This window comes from Vigna radiata, unplaced genomic scaffold (assembly GCF_000741045.1).
Source record: "Vigna radiata var. radiata cultivar VC1973A unplaced genomic scaffold, Vradiata_ver6 scaffold_43, whole genome shotgun sequence".
Taxonomy (NCBI): domain Eukaryota; kingdom Viridiplantae; phylum Streptophyta; class Magnoliopsida; order Fabales; family Fabaceae; genus Vigna; species Vigna radiata.
This window is the reverse complement of record NW_014542924.1, coordinates 2,184,349-2,204,549: the sequence shown is the minus strand read 5'-3', so window position 1 is coordinate 2,204,549 and position 20,201 is coordinate 2,184,349. Positions and strand designations below refer to the sequence as shown.

Below are 20,201 nucleotides of genomic sequence, written 5' to 3'. Positions count from 1 at the left end.
AGACATTTCATCAAAGATAATCTTGACAGAGGCTTTGTGATTACAACTCATGTTCCTACAGAACTTCAAATAGCAGATATTTTCACAAAAGGGCTTCCTCCGGGTAGATTTCAAGATCTTGTAGGCAAGTTGGGAATGATGGATATTCATTTACCAACTTGAGGGGGAGTGTTGTAATATGGGATAATATCTGTAGAATCTTCCTAATTAGAGGAAATAGATAGATAATATTTTATTTTATTTTTCCCTAGGTTTCCTAGTTTCCTTATTTCTCTTTTTAGGAGATCTAGATTATTACAAATAGATGATTTGAGAATAATAATAAGTCATTGTCCGCTTTGGGGGGAGGTACGACACACACATAGAACTCCACACATGGTAAGACATTGTCCGCTTTGGGCCAAGCCCTCACGGGTTTGCTTTTGGTACCACTCCAAAAGGCCTCTTACCATTGGAGATATCTATGTGTATATAAACCCTTAACCAGTCCTTCTTTCNCAAAAGGCCTCTTACCATTGGAGATATCTATGTGTATATAAACCCTTAACCAGTCCTTCTTTCACTCAATGTGGGACTTTGTTTGCACTCCAACAGTTAGAGCCACGAGAAAGCACCACAGCCCATGGCAGTCAGAAATCGCCTTTTCAGTGACACATGAGGTTCCAGCAACTCATTTTCTTTTCTTGTCCTTGCTCTCATTTCCTTCCGACAATTCTCTAAGCCTGAATGTAATTCGCAGGCTCTACGGATCAAAATCATTCTGGTTAGGGAAGGGTGAAGGAAGTAACAAATAAATGTTTTAATTGATCATTTGGAAATTATTGGTTTAATGCCACTGAAATACCCCATGATTTTGTCTTTAAGTATTGTTGCTAGTGGCTCGGTATTGGTGCTGGTGTATGAAATCTTTTTTATGGACCTGTGACATTTGTTTAGAGTGATTGAGATTTGATGTGGGTTGATGAAGCTCATTTAAATTGCTATTGGTTTTTAATAAAATACAATTATTATAGTGGCAGTTTCTAATGGCCACCACTTTTAAAATGTTTATAATCTAAAATCTTTAAATTTTAATATAAGAGATTACTATAGTAGTGGTTAAAATAGTCAGTATTTAATTAATTATTTTAATACTAACAGCGTAACCTTTTTTGGCTGATGGAGAGGATAACTTTGGTACTTTTGTAAACAAAAAATGATCATAATGAAACTTATAAAAAAATAAAGGACCAAAATGAGTTTCACTAAAAGACCAAGGACCATATATTGGTATTTTAACATATATATCTCACTGTTATAGGCCACTAATCTCTTCTGCATTTCATCACATCTTATACAGAAGCAAATGACTCACAGCAGTGTGCCGAATGCCAGTTGATTTTCCCAGTAATTCATGTTCCTTCAGGAACAAAAGTTCTCCATGGATGGGAAGAAAATGTTGTGGTTTCACTATTCTAAGTACTTCTTCCTGCCAAAAAACACATGGAAATCGTATTAGAAGACTCATTAAAATGAATGAGTAAACAGAAAAAGCATCAAAGCAAAAAAACTAGTTCACAAGGTCTGCTAATTCTTACGATTCGTGAAATATCAATCTGGATATCTAACCACGAATAAGAGATATAACGAGAAGGCTTAATATGTTGTCTTTGAAATTTGGAGTGAATCCAGTTTTGGTCCCCTAAATTTGAGAAAAAATAAATAAAAGGAACAAAGAAACATTGACATGAAATAAAAAAAATTACCAATTCTCCACGATATGCATGACCAGATGTGTGCAGACCTTCATTTTTTCCCATAACTATAGTTGATCCAATTTCCGATATACGGTTTAGCATTTTCATCACACGAGACTCGTTACCAGGGATAACCTAGCATTTTAATTTAGAATCAGAGTAAAAACACAAACTTGTTTGTCGATCAAAAAAATAATGTATTCTTACAGTAAAAATAAAATCAGATATTGACACTGAGAAAGGTCATGCAGAAAAATCCAACACGGTTACTAGAATGGGTTGCCTAAAAATAGTATACTATTAAGTTTCAAATACTGATATCAATTCGCTAGAAACATACATTTAACTATACTACAGAAATCTTGGCATTTAGATAAAGTAATAAAAACACATAAATAATACAATATTTTCTCATACCTTAGCTGAATACAAAACAAGATCTTCCTTGGTTAATTTGAAAGCATGACTACTTCCATACGATGCGAGGTTCAAGGCAGCACGGGGTTCTGCCTGACACAACAGTACATAATATGGTCATGTCAATGTTTATAATTCATGAAATTAGCCACTCTTTTAAGGATATTGAAATAACGTACTTGAGAACCTGTTGTTACAATTAGCAGATCCTTTGGAGCATAAGCATCAATATCCTCTGCTTTCACCTTATGTATAATTAGAAATAACGAAATGCAGGGCAAGAGACATGAGACTCACAAAAGCTGTTATATACATGGATAAAGATTAGTAGTTTTGAATATAAATTTATAAACACAAACAATAATGAATAAACAGGACGCAATTATCCAAACAACATGGAAACGCATTAGAATCATACAATTAAAAAAAGTTATTGGCTCACAAGGTATTAAAGTAACCAATAAATACTTCCAGAAAATTCTAACAAAGATGTTGTGATTGATGTGACAAAAAACTCACTTGCCATAAAGTTCAAGCTGGTAAAGTACAACAGCCGAAGAATTATATTAATAATTGTAACAAACCATCTAACATGAAAGTCTTCCAGTCTTGGAAGTCCAAAATTGCATATTCTGAAAGATGAGTTTTGAATTCAGTGACAAAGGAGGGAGGACCAAGTAGTTCACCAGATATTAAAAAAACAAACACTGTAGTTAGATGACCAGGTGGAACCTCTCAATAATTAGGCAAAATTCAGAAGTCAAGATTAATCTCCTTGCAACGAACTTCTTTAAATATCAAACTAATTGTTGTAATTAGAGGAAATATGTATAAAATCTTCTTAATTAGAGAAAATATCTATAGAATCTTCCTAATTAGAGAAAATATTTGTAGGATATTTTACATTATTTTTCAGTATATTGTTTCCTTATTTCCCTTTTTTAGAATATTAGATTGCTACAAATAGACGTAATGAGATGAGAATGTAATTGACATGAATGAAAATAATAAAGTCACTCTCTTTTCCAAGTTGGTATTAGAGCTCCCGATCTTGGGAGCTCCACCGTCGCCGCTGTCCAATATCCTATCATTTATGACTCTTGATATGAAAGCTTGTAAGGAGGAACTCGAGCACTTTAAAACAATGGTTGAATCAATGAGTAAGCCTCCTGGATCATGTACTTTGCCCATGAAAGGTAACATTTGTCTCAATACGGTTGGTCATGTGTCTCAAGGTATTTGGATTCTTGATTCAAGAGCAACTGGTCATATGACACATTTTCATGTGTCCTTCGACTCATGGTAAACCAAATAGAGAACAACTTATTACAGTTGTAAATGATTAGGGTATACATATATGCGGCTCTGGGAATATAATTTTGGACTCATGTATTGTATTAAAGGATGTTTTACATATTCCACAATTAGCCAATAGTCTTATCTCTATGAAAAAACTCGCAAAGGATTGTTTAGTAAAATGTTTCTCAACTTATTGTGCTTTTCAAGACCTTGTCACGGGGAAGACGATTTTAACTGCTAAGGAGGAAAGTAGGTTGTATTTGTTGGAGTCTGATGACCAAAGCAAAACAAAAATCATGAGTCAACAAGTTACATCTGAGACATGGGCAAATTTCAAAATATGGTTACATCATAAAAGGCTTGAGCATCCTTCATTCAATCTTATCAAGTCTTTATTTCCCCATTTGTTTACTAAGGAGTCTATTGAATCTTTTAATTGTGATATTTGTCAGTTGTCAAAACATAATCGTACATCTTACCCTATTAGTAATAAAAAGAATACTTCTCCATTTGATTTAATTCACTTTGACGTTTGGGGACCTGTTGTAGAATCTATTTCCAGAACCAAATGGTTTGTTACCTTTATTGACGATTATACTCGTGTCACGTGGACATACCTTACGAAAAATAAATCAGAAGTTTTCCAAATCTTAGTTAATTTTTTCCGTCTTGTCCAAAATTAATTTGGAAAAAATATCAAAAGAAACAGGTCTGATAATGGTACTGAATATGTGAATCATGAATTTTTTCAATTTTTTGTCTCATAATGGTATTGTTCATGAACTAACATGAGTAAACACCCCTCAAAAAAATGGGGTTGCAGAAAGAAAGAATTGTTATCTTCTTGAAGTAACTAGAGCTCTTCTTTTTCAAATGTCTATTCCAAAAATTACTGGGGAAAAGTTATGTTAACTGCCACATATCTCATCAACAAATTACCCACTCGTATCTTAAATGGCATTAGTCCTATAGAGTCTCTATTGCCTTTTGTTCCTTCTTCCCCCCTAACAACGAGTCTACCTAGTCGAGTCTTTGGATGAATTGTTTTTATTCACTCTCATCATCCTAACTATAGTAAATTAGATCCCAGAGCTCTTAAATGTGTCTTTATTGGGTACCCTTCTAATAAAAAAGGGTACAAATATTATCATCTTCAGAGTCGTCGCGTCTTTATCACCATGGATGAAACCTTTCTTGAAACACAATCCTTTTATGTTAGTCCACCACTTCAGGGGGAGAAAGCACTTGAAGTGGATGAACTGTCCTTCTTGTCATTACCAGGTTTGCCTTTGCTGGATGCCTAAGATCTGAGCAATGAAGCTACCATAGTCCATAGCGAGGAAGAAGACAAATTTTTTGGCAAAACATATGAAAGAAGAAAACAACCCACTTCGACTCTCAAGCAAGAAAAATTGTCTCATCCGGAGGTGAGGATCCTTGAAGATAACAATAAGGAGGTACATATTAATGAGAATTTACCCATTGCATTGAGAAAGGAAAGAAGATCATGTGCTAAATATCCTATTTCTCAATATGTTTGCACTAACAATCTCTCAATTAAGCATAGAAGCTTTAAAGTTGCCAATGATGCAGCAAAAATTCCTACCTCAATCCAGGAGACCATGAAACTTGAACATTGAAATCAAGTCATGAAAGAAGAGATGAATAAAGAAATTCAACTTGGGAGATTGTTGATAAGTCAAGAGACAAGAAGGCAGTAGGGTGTAGATGGATATTCACAATAAAACATAAGGCAAATGGGACAATAGAAAGATATAAAGCTAGATTGGTGGCAAAAGGATATACCAAAACTTATGGGATTGACTATGAGGAGACGTTTGCCCCAGTAGCAAAGATGAATATAGTTCGAGTTGTTCTCGCTTTGGCTGCTCATTTTGGATGGGACTTATGCCGGTTGGATGTGAAGAATTCCTTTCTTCATGGAAATCTAGAAGAGGAAGTGGGCATGGAGATTCTCCCAGGTTTTGAAGTGAAAAGATAAAAAAAAACGTATGCCTCCTAAAGAAAGCATTGTATGGTCTTAAAAACTCCCCTAGAGCATTATTTGGAAGATTTACAAAAGCAATGGTTTCCTTGGAACACAAACAAAGCCAAGGAATTCATACTCTATTCATAAAGCACTCTTCTACCGATAAACTCACTCTATTGCTTGTCTATGTAGATGATATGATTATTACAAGAGATCATGAAATAGAAAAAATTGCCATCAAAAGAAAATTGGAAGCTCAATTTGAAATGAGAGACCTAGGAAAACTCAAATATTTTCTTGGAATAGAGGTTGCTTACTCCAACAACAGAATTCTCATCTCCCAAAGAAAATATGTACTTGATCTCCTCAAAGAATCAGGAAAGTTGGGATGTAAAACCTCAACGTTCCTATAGAACAGAATCACATAATTGGAAGGGAAGAAAGTGCTCCTATAGAGAAGGCCCAATATCAAAGATTGGTAGAAAAATTAATTTATCTATCACACACAAGACCAGATATTGCTTATGCAGTTAGTATAGTGAGCCAATTTATACATGATCCAAGAGAAAGACACATGCAAGCAGTTAACAAAATTCCTCCAATACTTGAAGTCAAGTCCAGGAAAAGGGCTATTATTCAAAAGGAAAGACACACTGACTATGAAAATATATATGCAAGTTCTATTACTAAATAAAAATCTACTTTTGGGTATTGTGTGTTTCTTGGAGATGGTCTGATAACATGGAGGAGCAAAAAGCAAGATAGAGTATCTCGCTCTAGTGCAGAAGTTGAATTGAGAGCTCTTGCTCAAGGAATGTATGAAGGACTCTGGAAGAAAATCATTTTGGACGACACTAAAGTCAAGGTGGACAATCATGTGCAACTACACTATGACAATAAGTCTACCATGAGTATTGCCTATAATCTAGTATAGCATGGCAGGACCAAACACATTGAGATTGACAGACATTTCATCATAGATAATCTAGACAGAGGCTTTGTAATTACAGCTCATGTTCCTACAAAACTTTAGATAGCAAATATTTTTACAAAAAGGCTCCCTCTAAGTAGATTTCAAGATCTTGTAAGCAAGTTGTGAATGATTGATATTCATTTACCAACTTGAGGGGGAATGTTGTAATTAGAGGAAATATTTATAGAATCTTCATAATTAGAAAAAATATTTGTAGGATATTCTAGATTATTTTTCATTATATTGTTTCCTTATTTTCCTATTTTAGAAGATTAGATTGCTACAAATAGAGGTAAGGAGAATGCAATTGACATGAATGAAAATAATAAAGTCTCTCTCTTTTCCAAGTTTAATAAATCAAGTTGATCAGCATTAGATTTGTCCAGCTTCTAAAATAGCCAAAACATGCTTTCACTGACTTTCTGCTAACAACCTAGTTAATAAAACATGCTGGTATGCACTATACTTATGGCACTGAAATTGATCTCATGAATTACGCAGAATTCTGAAGCTCTTATAAGAGCAATAGAGTTATTCTCAAGCTTTGAAAGCAGACTAGTTTCAGCCATGTCAGCATAAGGCATTAGCCTCCCTTGTATTCTTTCTCTAGTATATAACTAATCTCTTCAAATGAAGATACAAAAAAATATCAAGAACAGAATACAAGTTCTCAATCTCTCCCTTTTCTTTTAACTACTAGTTCTCTAATTTCAACAGCAGCAAAGTTCAAACATTTAATACCAGAGTGGATGGATCAATTGGAGCCTTTCCATCCTTCCAAGCTGCATCTAAGTATGTCCTTAAGGACATGCCAACAAATACCTGATAACAGTTAAAATCTCTTAATATTGGTGTCATTCTAAATAAGTCAATTCTGGTTGCATTTAAGTTTACTAGACAGGGAGATCATTACCAACTTTCTGCCAGTTAAATCAGCAGCAGCCTTCACACTCCCGAGCCGATGTAAATTTGATGCAAATTGGGTGGTGATGACCCTTCCATTAGAAGCTGAAATATGTCTCAACAATGCATCTGCCACAACTGATTCACTGATTGTCCTACCAGGTGAGAGTACATTTGTTGAATCACTCATCATCTGTAAAGTAATGTCCGGAGCAAACATTGGTTCTATCTTTTGTCAACATTAAAGGAAAAAGATGGAAGAGATACATATTTGATCTAACCAAAAAAGAAGAAAACTGTCTGCATGGTCATACTAAATATAAACCGATGTGCATCTAACATGACATTTAAGACTATTCATTTTCAAATATATAATAGCAAAATTAAACAGAGCAGAACAAAATATGGAAAAATATCTTTCTAACAATACTGAGTAGAAGGGGAGAAAAAAATGTTGAAAAGAATATCCCTGAACTACAATAGTATTGCAAATTTAAAAAGCCTATTACCAATGGAATACAATTTGAAATTTTGAAAATGTGGAAAAATGCTCTCCTTTAAGTCCAGGACTAGCCATGAAAGCCATATTAAGCTTAATATATAAGGCACTATTCAGAGAACACCACCAACCATAATTGTAAGTATACACCTGACCCGTTAGAAATGTTAATTACAAGACTATTAAACCCCCTCAATCTTCAAATCCCTAATGTTAATCTAGGGATAAGCCCATGATAAATTATTCAAAACCAAGATCGAGTAGCAATTAGCAAATATCCAAGTGACTTACCAATGTTACTCCCTCTTTAGAGAGTTCCTCTAAAGCTTCACGATCAAAAACATTCCCGTCTAATGGTGTCTCATCAATCTATTGAATCAACAGGAGATTAAGCTAAATAAAAGAGAGGGTCAACGCTCTGAGATGTAAAAGTAAAATACTGACCTTCCAGTCCCCAGTGTGAAGAATAGTACCATCAGAACAGCGAAGAACTAATCCACAACAATCAGGAATAGAATGGGTCACCCTGATAGGTTCTATCTCAAATGGCCCAGCCACAAACTTCTTCCTCATTCTAAATACTTTGAGTCTAGATGGAACAAAAATACCATGTTCCTTCAAACGTTTGTTTATAAGCTGTTAAAAAGAAAAGTTTTATCTTCTCTGGACCATACAAAATAAACAATACAAAGAACACATTTTTTAATCTGATCTGAAAGAATATTTGATGACGAAAGTGTACCAATTTTTTACTATAAATAACAAATATCAATTACAGTAACACAAAATGAAGAATTAAAGCACCAGTTAATCAACTTCATGATAATGTTAACACTAAGATCTGACTTTTATTGCTTACTATGCATTAATATTTTCAATCCACACAGAAACTGAACAAATTAACAAGTTGACTTATTTCAAGAAAATTTCTAGTCAGATACCTCCTTTGTAAAGGATGATGAAAAAATTGGTGTATTGGAATCCAATGCTGGAATGACCTGACAAACCAATGTAATTTAAGTTAACAATAGACAAAAGGAAAGAACAATAAACATTGTTATCAAATATGAATAATTGGTTAGAACCACTTGTCAATACCAAACAAATTGACACCTATGAACATCAATTTTTATTGTGGCAAGAATAACTAAGAATATCTTGACAGGCATCTTGAAATCTAGCATAGGAAATATGTAATTATAGATATTGTAAATAGAGCAGATCATATCCTTGTGATTATCTAAATTAGGGTAATTGTAAGTTCTTGTAATTATTCTTGTATCTGTGATACCCATATAGAAATAGTTGCTCTGCTACACACGGATTCAAGAAATAGGAGGCTCATTGTAGTAGGAAATACTCTTAGAGTAGCAAGAGTGGGGGAAAAGCAATAGCTAAAAAGAGCTCTCCAAGTGTTTTTAGTAAGAATTCCCCCTCAAAAAATGTGCAAATAAATAACTCTATAATATACCACTGAAGATATAGAGGGATTAGAGGGGGGGAAATCATAATCTGATAGTCTCCAAACTGAAGGGATAAAAAGTGTCCAAGAAAATGCAAAAAATGTTAGAAAGACCAAAACAGAGGAAGAGAAATCAACTGTAATATTGAACAATACTGGTTTGGCAATATATATGTCTTACATCACATCACAAACTGCAACAGCAAAAGGATAACTGCTGCCGCATAACTGCACTATACATAGTAGGGAAATAAAACAACTGCCATACTTAAGTTCCTTAAAATAAGCCACAATTACTCAAAATACTTCCTTAAAATAAACCTAACGATTCCTCTCTTAAACTAATGTTATCAATTATTCAGTTTACATCAGTTCAGTTTCAGAACATACTCCTAAAAGTCCCCTAAGCTTCAAGAAGGTATCATGTTTGAATGGTTTAGTCATTATATCTGCTAATCATTCCTTTGTGTCACAATAAACCATCTTCACATCACCAGATTTCATAAACTCACGAAGAAAATGAAAAAAATAAACCTAACAATTCCTCTCTTAAACTAATGTTATCAATTATTCAGTTTACATCAGTTCAGTTTCAGAACATACTCCTAAAAGTCCCCTAAGCTTCAAGAAGGTGTCATGTTTGAATGGTTTAGTCATTATATCTGCCAATCATTCCTTTGTGTCACAATAAACCATCTTCACATCACCAGATTTTATAAACTCACGAAGAAAATGAAAATACATATCTATGTTTTCTGCAACCATGCATAACAGGATACTTTGAAAGCTTAATTGCAGTACTATAACAATGAAAGACAGTTATCTTGCTCGTTTGGTCTAGTTTTCCTAGCACTTGCTTCAACCAAACTGCTTGACAAGAACAAGAGGCTGCAGCAATGAATTCAGCTTCTGTAGTTGAGAGACCAACTACTGGTTGCTTCTTGGAAGACCAACATACTGCTTCTGAAACCATTAGAAACACAGCCTGAAGTACTCTTTTTATCTTCCAAATCCACAACATAATCACTGTCAGTATAAGCAACAATTTCATAATTTCCTCCCTTCCGGCAGAAAATTCTAAAATCTGTTGTTCCTTTCAAAATACCTAAGCACCCTTTTTGTTGCTTGAAAGTGAAGCTTAGTAGGATTCTCGATACCTACTGATAAGCCTCAAAGTAAACATTCTATCAGGTCAAGTAGCTGTGAGATATATTAGACTGGCAACAATTTGTTTAAAGTAAGTCTTGTCCACCTTGACACCATTTTCATCCTTCAGAAGTTTTGTGCCTGGAACCATTGAATTTCTCACAAAATTGTTTTTTTGCCACACCAAAGCTGTGCAGCACTTCCACAGCACAGCATCTTGATTAAGAAAAATTCCATCAAACTTTTGTATGACTTCAAGACCCAAAAAATACCTCATTTTACCCACATTTGTCATGTCAAACTCATGTTTTATGGAATTTTTGAACTCTATAAACGTCAACTCATCATTCCTTGTGAAAATCAGATCATCAACATATAAATAAACAATTAACATCTCCCCACCTTCTTTTATCTTGATGAATAAAGTATGCTCATATTCACACTTCTCGAATCCTTCCTTCATAAAATAACCTTCTATATTGATCATGCACCGGATGTTTGTTTAAGGCCATAAAGTGCCTTCTTTAACTTATAAAGCTTTTGTTCACTTCTCTTTCCACATATCCACATGGCTGTTCCACAAAGACAGCTTCATTTAAGTTACTATGTAAAAACACAGATTTTACATCCAACTGTTATATGGTCCATCCTCACTAAGTTGCTAATGCTATCACAAGATGAATAGTGTCTAGATGTGCTACAAGTGCAAACATTTTTGTATAATGTACTCCATACTTTTGAGGATAACCTTTCACCACAAGGCAGACCTTTATTTACTTCGCCATGTTCATCAAACTTAGTCTTATAAACCCATTTAACTCCCAACTTCTTACCTCCTTTAGTCAAATTTGTCAATTCCCATGTGCCATTCTTTTGTGTTGCTTCTACTTCAGCATTCATGACCCTTCTCCACTAGTCACACTTGACAACGTCTCCAAAATAAATTGGATCAGCAGCTGCAGCAGCAAACATTAGCAAATATGCTACATTCTCTTCACCTGACAAGCCTTCTCCAGTTTCATAATCTTGCATCCAAATTGGTGCACTTCTATCCCTCCTTTCAATTGAGATCAAGGAGCCTTCTTGACCTTCCTCTACTTTTGTTGAGGAAGTGGGTTCAGTATTAGATCCTCCTTGGTCACTTCCTCCTTCATTTTCCTATCTTGCAGGTTCCACTATACAATCTTCACCCAATTTTAAATCATGCAGAACTACTACATCAATTTGCTTATCCCAACTCCAAAGCTTTTCTTCCTCAAATATAACAACCCTATTGATTATAATTCTTTTTGAGATTGGATCATAAAGCCTACAAGCCTTAGACTCTTCCCTGACTCCTAATAGAACACTAATCAAGCTCTTATCATCTAGTTTTGTTCTGTTATTGTCAAGCACATGAACATGAGAGATACATCCAAAGACCCAAAAATATTCAACAGAAAGCTTGACTCCTCTCTAAGCTTCTTCTAGAGTTTTATGTCTCACGACCAATGTTGGGATTCTATCTAAGACAGGTACCGTCTAGTTGACAGCTTTTGGTCAGAAACTCTTAGACATCTTCTTCTATGAAAACATGCTATGAACAATGTCCATAATGGCGGTTCTAATTAGAGGAAATATCTTTAGAATCTTCCTAATTATAAAAAATATTTGTAAGATCTTCTAGATTATTTTTTAGTATATTGTTTTTGATATAAAATCTGGAGGCCTTTGAAGCTTAAATGTCCATCCCTACAATGCCAAAGCTGCACAACATCTTCTAAAGTTGTGGTAAAACAAGCAAATGTAAGTTGCTAAAATATTGCATGCAGTATGAACATTTTGTTTCCATAATCAAACTTCTCTTTGGATGGTACAACTTGCAGTTTTCATTGTGAGTCCCTTTTCTTGTAATTGGCCAACACTCAACAAATTGTTCTTCAACTCTGGCACAAAAAACACTCTTGTGATGATGGCACAATGCCAGTGACTAGTAACTTCACATTTCCTTTTCCTTTTACCTTCAAACTAGAATTGCTTCCTAGTTTTACAAAATCTCTAGTGTTCCCATCAAAATCTGAAAGTACTCATTTTTTCTGCACATGTGATCACTACAACTTTAGTCAAGGGACCATGTGTTCTTTTCATTGGTTTTCTGCAACTCCAAGTGGGCCATCAGCAACAACTCTTCTTCACCTTCTACACAATTTACTACTTGATCATTTTCCTCGCTTGGACAGTCACATTGATAATAATGACCAAACCGGTGACATTTGGAACACTCTATTGTGGTTCTATCAAGCTTTTGTCTTTCTCTTCTTTTACCTCTTTCTCAACCTCTTCCTTTAAAAGTACTATGACCTCCCCTTCCTCTAGATTGATCGGCATAAGTAGCTTTCAAAGTTTGTTCCTTGTAAACATGAGAATTTATTTGTTGTTCATGAACAAGAAGACTATTTTGCAACACATCTATGGCCAAGCTAAATTTACGCAACATAATCATATTTGGGTGCCATTGATCTCAAGATCTTCAACATCTTCAACATCCATTTTTTTTTTTTCATTTGCTTTCATTTTGTTGGCTATGGTTAGCGTGTCTGAGCAAAATACTCAATCATAGACTCACCTGCATAACCTCAAATTCTTTGTGGAGGGTTTGCAAATATACATGCTTAACTCTAGTGGAACCTTTTCTCATGGCATCCCAAATGTCTTTTGTTGTATCCTTCTTTAGGATAGTTTCTTGAAAATAACACTCTAGAGCTTGAAACAGGTGGTTCTTTACTTTAAAATCTTTGAACCTTGCATCATCAATGTTTTTCTTCTTTACTTTTGTGATACCAAATGTCAAGAGCAAAACAGAGAAAGTATAGAAATCAACTGTAATATTATATGCCTTACATCACATCACAAACTGCAAAAGGGCGGGAAAAAAACAACTTCCATACGTAACTTCCGTGAAGTCCACAACCACTTTACACAAATTGAACAGAAACAGCCTTGTAAGTTATAACTAGCAAGTTGCAAGGCCCACAATTCAGTAAAACATCTTTTAAATTATCAAGAGTCACAGTTGATAAATTTCTCCATAGACACTTCAAAGAGAAAAAAAAAAATAAAAGAAATAAACTTCTACATAGCCGCAAAGCCATTATTTATAAAAAAATAAAAATAGAAAAAAAAGAGTTAATGTAATAGAAGTTTCAAAAATTAATCTGTGCATAAGCCAGTTTTAACACATTAACATGTGCAAGAGTTCATTCTTCTTATTTTCAGCTCCCAGAAGGCCAGGCAGTTTATCGAAAGAAACTCTAATTGGATTAAGAAGCACAGAGAAGGAAGCATTACCCAAGGCAACGCACCAATATGATCTTCATGACCATGTGTTATGACAAGCGCCTCAATTTTATGGCTCCACTTTCGTATAAACGTGGTATCAGGTATAATCTTCTGAACTCCAAGCTCGTCATAGCTGAAGAAGCGCGGCACAATGCAATAGAAGTGGTGTTACTAATTTTGATTTGGCCACAAAATACGGTAACACACAGAAGACGAAGGGTTTACTCTGGAAACATGACACCGGCGTCGATGAGGATATAGCGGTCATGGTTGCCGACGAGCATGCAGTTCATCCCAATCTCCCCCAAACCACCAATGGGAAGAACGCGAAGCGGAGGCCCATCAGAGCCTTCGTAAAACTGCTCCATCTTGCGTTGAACCGAGTCCTCCATGCTTTTTCTAGGACCTTCGATTCGCCTAGCTCTTCTGCGAGGCGCTTTGGTTGTAGACCCATGGGTTCTCCCTGAAAACAGCACATGCGTGAAATGCCATAAACGTGAATGCGAAAATGGCATGGATTGGTTGGGTGCTGACGTACCTGGGAGTGAAGAAAGTGTAGCGGAGGTTGCTGTGGTTGGTTTGCGGCGGAGAGAGAGGGGGCGGAGAGAGAGGGAGAGAGAGGTCAGAGCAGCCATTGGTTGGAAGAAGTCCCACCTCGAAGGAGCAGTGGAATAGCGGGAAATGGAGTTTTGTTCATTCCTTTACGGACGTTCCTCAAATATCTTTCTTATCTACTTCTGTTTCAGGGAACCTGTGCCCCACAAGTGTGACCCTTTGAAAGATATTTGTTATATAAAGTTGCTTCAAATGATAAAATTTTAAAATTTACAAATACAGGTAAGTTACGGTTGTATAAGATGATTTAAAATTTATTTGTACAGAACTCGTGTTTTTAAAATAAAGTTATGTTAGGTGAATATGATGAATGAAAAATTTATCTTGTGGAGTTATAGGTGTTTTAACTGTATTTGTATCAAGTGAAAAGTGAAAAGGAACTAAATCTTTACTTTGATTATATGCTTGCATTATGATTATTGTTAATATAAGTTGATTGGTTTGAAATCTTGGGTTAGAATTTATGTTTGGTTGGGTTTGTACTGATTTTTAGTTTCTTTTACATTTGTAATATTGTGATAAATCATGTTTGATAGTTTACAACGGTAAAATTGTTGTTTTTGTGCATTGAATATATGATACTCCACTAGAACATGTATGGAATGATAAAATTGTGTAATTAATTTTTAGGGTGTTTGATTTGAAATGTTAATTAGTTTTGTAGATTGTCTCTATTATACTTGAATTGGATAATATGACATTTGTTGAGCTAAGAATCACGAACCTTATGATCATAGAGATGTTTAACACTGAGAATTGGCTCAAGAAATGTCAAATTACACAATTGGAGTTTTCTTATACTATTGGACACCACTCATACAATAGCTCTTCTGAGTTGGTTGTCGTTAGATGTAGGTTATTCTCTCTTCGTGACATCAAAGTTAAAGAGCTCACTTACTTGTGTCATAAGGTGTTGCTTAGGATCATTGGACATTAGTAATTCAAATTAAATCTTAGGAACTCTAAGGGGGCTCTCGTTGGGCGGCCATGGATTTTCGCCTAGGCGTCAAAAATAGCGTTAGGTGCCCTATAATTGGCGTTGCGTGCACTGTAGCAGGCATTGGGCGAGATTCTTCCAAGGACACCTCTGTTAAAGTTTCACTTGACAAGATTTCTAGCACTGGACAATAATTTGACTGTGATATTTTCTTGTTTTGAATACGATGATGAATTTTTTTGATAAGTATGTCTATATATGATAAGGTATAATGATTTGATTGACATTTTATGTGATATTGGTGATGGAATACCCTTAACCATGGCCTAAGCACTTTCAAGAAGAAGCTAAAGTCATTTATGCAAGGTGAAGCAAAGCTTTTTCTCATAGGCCATCATGGAAGTTGAAGAGTAGTATAGATTTCTTTAGGCCATGTATTTCGGCCAAGTAGGTGGGTACACTTGCCGATTTGCCCCAACAGTCATTAAATGTTCAATGTTCAAAAACAACAAAAGTAATAAGAGATAAGACATATCTGCTTCATGCACAATCTACTCTATTTTATGTAAATAACCTACTACATGCATATAGATGTTTTATTTGAAATATATCAAAAGTGGATGTTAGAGACAAAGAAGACATTTAAAGAATATTCTCTTCATAAGAAGACGTGTCTGAAAGATAGTACAACCTACTTTGAGCAAAGAGCTGAAAAAGCAAGTATGCTATGATAAGTTGACTTTAACCAAAATTATTTCACACACAAGACAAAGAAGACACAAGATTCAAGGCTAAAAGCTCATTCTAACAAATATCTTTCGAAAAACCCTTTAAATAAAAGATCATTCAAAAGAAGAATCAAGAGGATAGCTTATAACGAAAATATCAATCCTACGAAAAACGTTTAGAAGAGAAGGACAAAAAAGCTCAAACTCCAAGAGAATATTTGAGAACAGAAAAAGAAAATTCAAGCAATACTCTCAAGCTTCATTGTAATATTTGTTTACTATTGTAAGAATAGATAAAAGAGAAAATAGAGAAATACCCAGCGAGTCTATAGACTGTATTGTATTGAACATATACCCTCTCTACAAGAGTAATCGCCTAAATAACTTGTAAGCAATTAGTTGATTTCAATTTTGTACAGAATTACAACACTTGTTATGAAACTGAAATGAGTTAAGGAAATCTGGGCAGCGTACCAGAGGATACTAGAATTGTCTAGTATCAAGAGTGGTGAAATTCAACCAGTCTAGGGCAATAGGAGTTATTTGCTGATTGGGGATACTAGGAGTGGTGAAGAATACTACTCAACCAGGCAACATATCGGGGATACCAGGAGTGGTGAGAATACTTAGTTGTAATCTTGTTGAAGATTGAACCCTATAAGCATAAAGGAGACTAAACGTAACTCAATTGGAGTGAACCAATATAAAAATATATGTGCATTTATTGTTTACTTTTATCTCAACGTTTCTCTTATAAAACCTGCAATTGCATTTTAGTTTTGAATACAAGAGCTTCCTATACTAAACGATTGTTCATTAAACAGGAAGTTCTTATAAACACAACAATTAATATCCTGAATAGCACGTGAGAAGAACTCATTGCTTAAAATCATTTAAAAGTTCAAGTGTTTAACAATTACTTGAAAAATTTTGTACTCAACGAAAGTGTTATATCATGAAGGTTACGAAAAAGTTTTCCATTAACACTATTCAACCCCCCACCCTTCTAGTGTTTTTCAGGTACTTCAACGAAACATCATCTCACACTCGCACTAGTGACATTAAATGTTTCAAGTATCTTGGTAGAGGTCACATTGTCTCACAATGATCCACTAAAAGAACCATAATCTTAAGGGGTAATGATGGCTATAGTAACCAAGATGAGGAAAGTAAGAGTGAGAGTGAAAAACATAATGCATCTAAGGGAGACAACATTTATTCTTGTGAAGGAGAACTTCTTATGATAAGAAGATCTCTATAATCAACCTAGTTCTCAAGAACCAACACAAAAAGAGAACATCTTTCACACAAGGTGTTAAATTTCAGAATACACATCTTCTCTTATTGTGGATATCGGATCGTGTTGCAATTGTTGTTTGGTTGATAAATTGGCATCAACTATCTTACCTCATCCTCAACTTTATGAACTTTAATGGATTAATGATAATGAGGAAATGATAGTTAATCAACAAGTGATGGTTAAGCTATCTATAGGCAATTATGAGGATGTGTGCTATGTGACATAGTACCTATGGATGCTTATCATATTTTGTTAGGAACACCTTCGTTATTTGACAAAGAATAATTACATAATGGTCATACCAATGAAATAATCATCTCTCATAATAAAATAAAGTTTGTACTTCATCCTCTCACACCTTCTCTAGTGGAAGAGGATCAAGAACAAATGAGAAGAAAAATTGAAAAGGAAAAAGATAAAAACAAAAATAAAGACACTTCCAACAATCAATGTTTTAAGTGCCAAGAAAAACACAAGTCTAAAGAGTGCCCCAACAAAAGAGTCAATATGTTAAGAGCCAAAGGCTTGTGTACAAAAACAAAAGAGGTTTTCTCACCATCTTCCTAAAGAAGCATGGAAAGATAAGACCAAATAAAACCTTGTGTTGAAATGGAAATTCATTTCAAAAACCCTTACATTCAACACAAGACAAATAAAAGCTTAAAAGGAAATGCTCTTAAACTCCATTACCTTGATCATTCATTTGATCAAAGATGTATAATCCTTGGGAGCTATATGCTTTGTATGATTGTTCTAATAACACTTACCTTGTCTCTTATTTCTTGTAAAAAGGAATTTGACCCCAAGAGAAGAAAGCCAATTAATTATCTCCCAAAAGGATGTTTTCATAAAAAACTTGAAGATTTGAGAACAAATCCTTTTGAAGATGGAGGGGATGATGGAATAGTCCTAGCCATGGCCTAACCACTTTTAAGAAGAATCTAGAGTCATCTACGCAAGGTGAATCAAAGTTCTTTCACATAGGTCACCATGGAGGTTGAAGAGTAGTATAGGTTTTTTTAGGCCAAGTATTTCGGTTAAGTATAGTAGGTTTCTTTAGGCCATGTATTTCGACCAAGTAGGTGAATTTGTTTAAGGCTTGTATTAAAGCCTAATTAGTGTAGGGTTTTTCCTTAGTTGGACACCCAAACCATGTGGAAAGTATGTGTCATGTGTCATACTTCCATTGGAGAGGAATTACTTTTAGTAGTAGCCATATGACACTCAAGGAATGGGGATGATTTTACTTTATGAGTGACCACATGTCCTTCCCCCATTAGAGAGGATTTATGGACACTTGTCCACTCATTAAAGGGCCTTATTTTTTGCCAATGAGTGCAAGGGTGAGAGATCATGGTTTTAGGGTTTTTAAGAAATGCCCTTACCTATATAGAGGTGTCTCCTCCCTTGTAATCATCTTGGATGTTATGTAAAGTTATGCTGCCTATTTTTTGCCATAATACTTCTACTAGATCAAGACTGGAGAACCTCATGAGGGCCCTCTAATCACCTTCCTCATTAAGTTGACCCAACCTTTGTTTGAGCCACCAAACACCACATCATCACCACTAAACCACCTAAGGTCGTGAAATCCTCACCCTTAGCCACTATAGCTTGAATAACCTTGGATCCTTTTTGTAACACCCTAATTTTCAGGATGTCACGGGTTATTTAAAAATCGGTAAAATTTCAAACTTTAACATAACGCGGAAACTTATTTTCAAAAACCTCAACATTCAAAACATGCATAACATAATAGTTCAAAAACAGTTGTCCAATGAAAGCAACGAAGGAAATAAAATGACTCAAATTGCATTGTCTTAAAATTCAAAAGTAATAATTGTATATAAAATTCCAAGTTTGTCTCCCATCATCTCTCGAATCTATCATGTCTCATCACCATCTGCAACATCATATGCTCACATATAACACATTATATGATCATCGCCGATAATATCATTCACAAACACACAAACACAAACATGTATGGGGTAAGGCACCAGTAAAACAATCATAATAACGTGATATAAACATACTAATTAAATCAACAATAATCAAACACCCCATACATAATAATGATAACAATAAGATTCCTAATCCACTAACATGACAATTCAATCAAAACACATAGACCATTGGTCTATCCACTCATTAGCACCTATGTTAACTACTTACTATAATTATTATAGTAACGCCGCTATAACATAGCATCACTTGGAGCATCTCAAATACCATGATCACCATTATAGATACACTACCATCATGACTATCCCATTCATAACACAAGATCATGAGCATCATCGTACCATAAACACCACAGTGGAAAGAATCAGTCACACTCCTGTATCCTACCTCACTGGCTGTAGTCGCTCTTATAGCCCTATCTGTAGATTCCCCACATAGATTCATTCAAGTAGTCTCGCAATCCAACTAAGAAACATGTAATCCTGCTACACGAGGACATGGAAGACTGTTGGTATCGTAGGGGGTAATTTTCGAAGAGTATAGCGCAGCGGAATTAAAATTCAGAGAGCGTAAAGCGTAATAAGTCACAGTTGAAACGAATTTAGCCTTTTTTATAAAAACAATTTTCTTTCAGAAAATTTACCAAGCAGTTTATGTGCGTTAAAATAAAATGAGTGTAGGGCATAAGAAAAACACACAAGGATTTTTATACTGGTTCGATTCAACAGAATCTACGTCTAGTCGTTAATCACTACAGAGAGTGATTAACAGTTCCACTAAAAAAGGATTTAACAGATTACAATAAAAGGTATAGAAATAGAATGAAAGGAACCACTCTACCAACTTGAAGAGAACCTGCTCTGGCAATCGACAAACAATTCACGAGCTTCTCCTTTCACAAGACCAGGTAGAG

The 20,201-nt window shown here is 34.9% G+C and overlaps 1 protein-coding gene across 4 annotated transcripts in view; it reads right to left on the bottom strand.

Moving 5' to 3' along the window:
- The window catches only part of LOC106752779 (ribonuclease J), a 23,294-nt gene extending 8,789 nt beyond the window's left edge, over window positions 1–14,505 (bottom strand). For 2 of the 4 annotated variants that reach the window (XM_014634545.2, XM_022777213.1), the window contains exons 1-12: window positions 14,282–14,505; window positions 13,969–14,206; window positions 13,753–13,876; window positions 8,759–8,815; window positions 8,262–8,453; window positions 8,109–8,186; window positions 7,329–7,511; window positions 7,157–7,237; window positions 2,333–2,398; window positions 2,154–2,246; window positions 1,746–1,871; window positions 1,355–1,468 (exon numbers count right to left, since the gene is read on the bottom strand). In XM_014634545.2, coding sequence (XP_014490031.1) covers window positions 1,355–1,468; window positions 1,746–1,871; window positions 2,154–2,246; window positions 2,333–2,398; window positions 7,157–7,237; window positions 7,329–7,511; window positions 8,109–8,186; window positions 8,262–8,453; window positions 8,759–8,815; window positions 13,753–13,876; window positions 13,969–14,206; window positions 14,282–14,378 — 1,449 coding nt within the window. In that variant the 5' untranslated portion in view covers window positions 14,379–14,505. Of the gene's footprint in view, window positions 1–1,354; window positions 1,469–1,745; window positions 1,872–2,153; window positions 2,247–2,332; window positions 2,399–7,156; window positions 7,238–7,328; window positions 7,512–8,108; window positions 8,187–8,261; window positions 8,454–8,758; window positions 8,816–13,752; window positions 13,877–13,968; window positions 14,207–14,281 lie in introns of those variants that run through there. The other 2 variants (XM_022777212.1, XM_022777214.1) reach the window with 2 other exon arrangements.
- Between the last annotated feature and the right edge of the window lie 5,696 nt (window positions 14,506–20,201).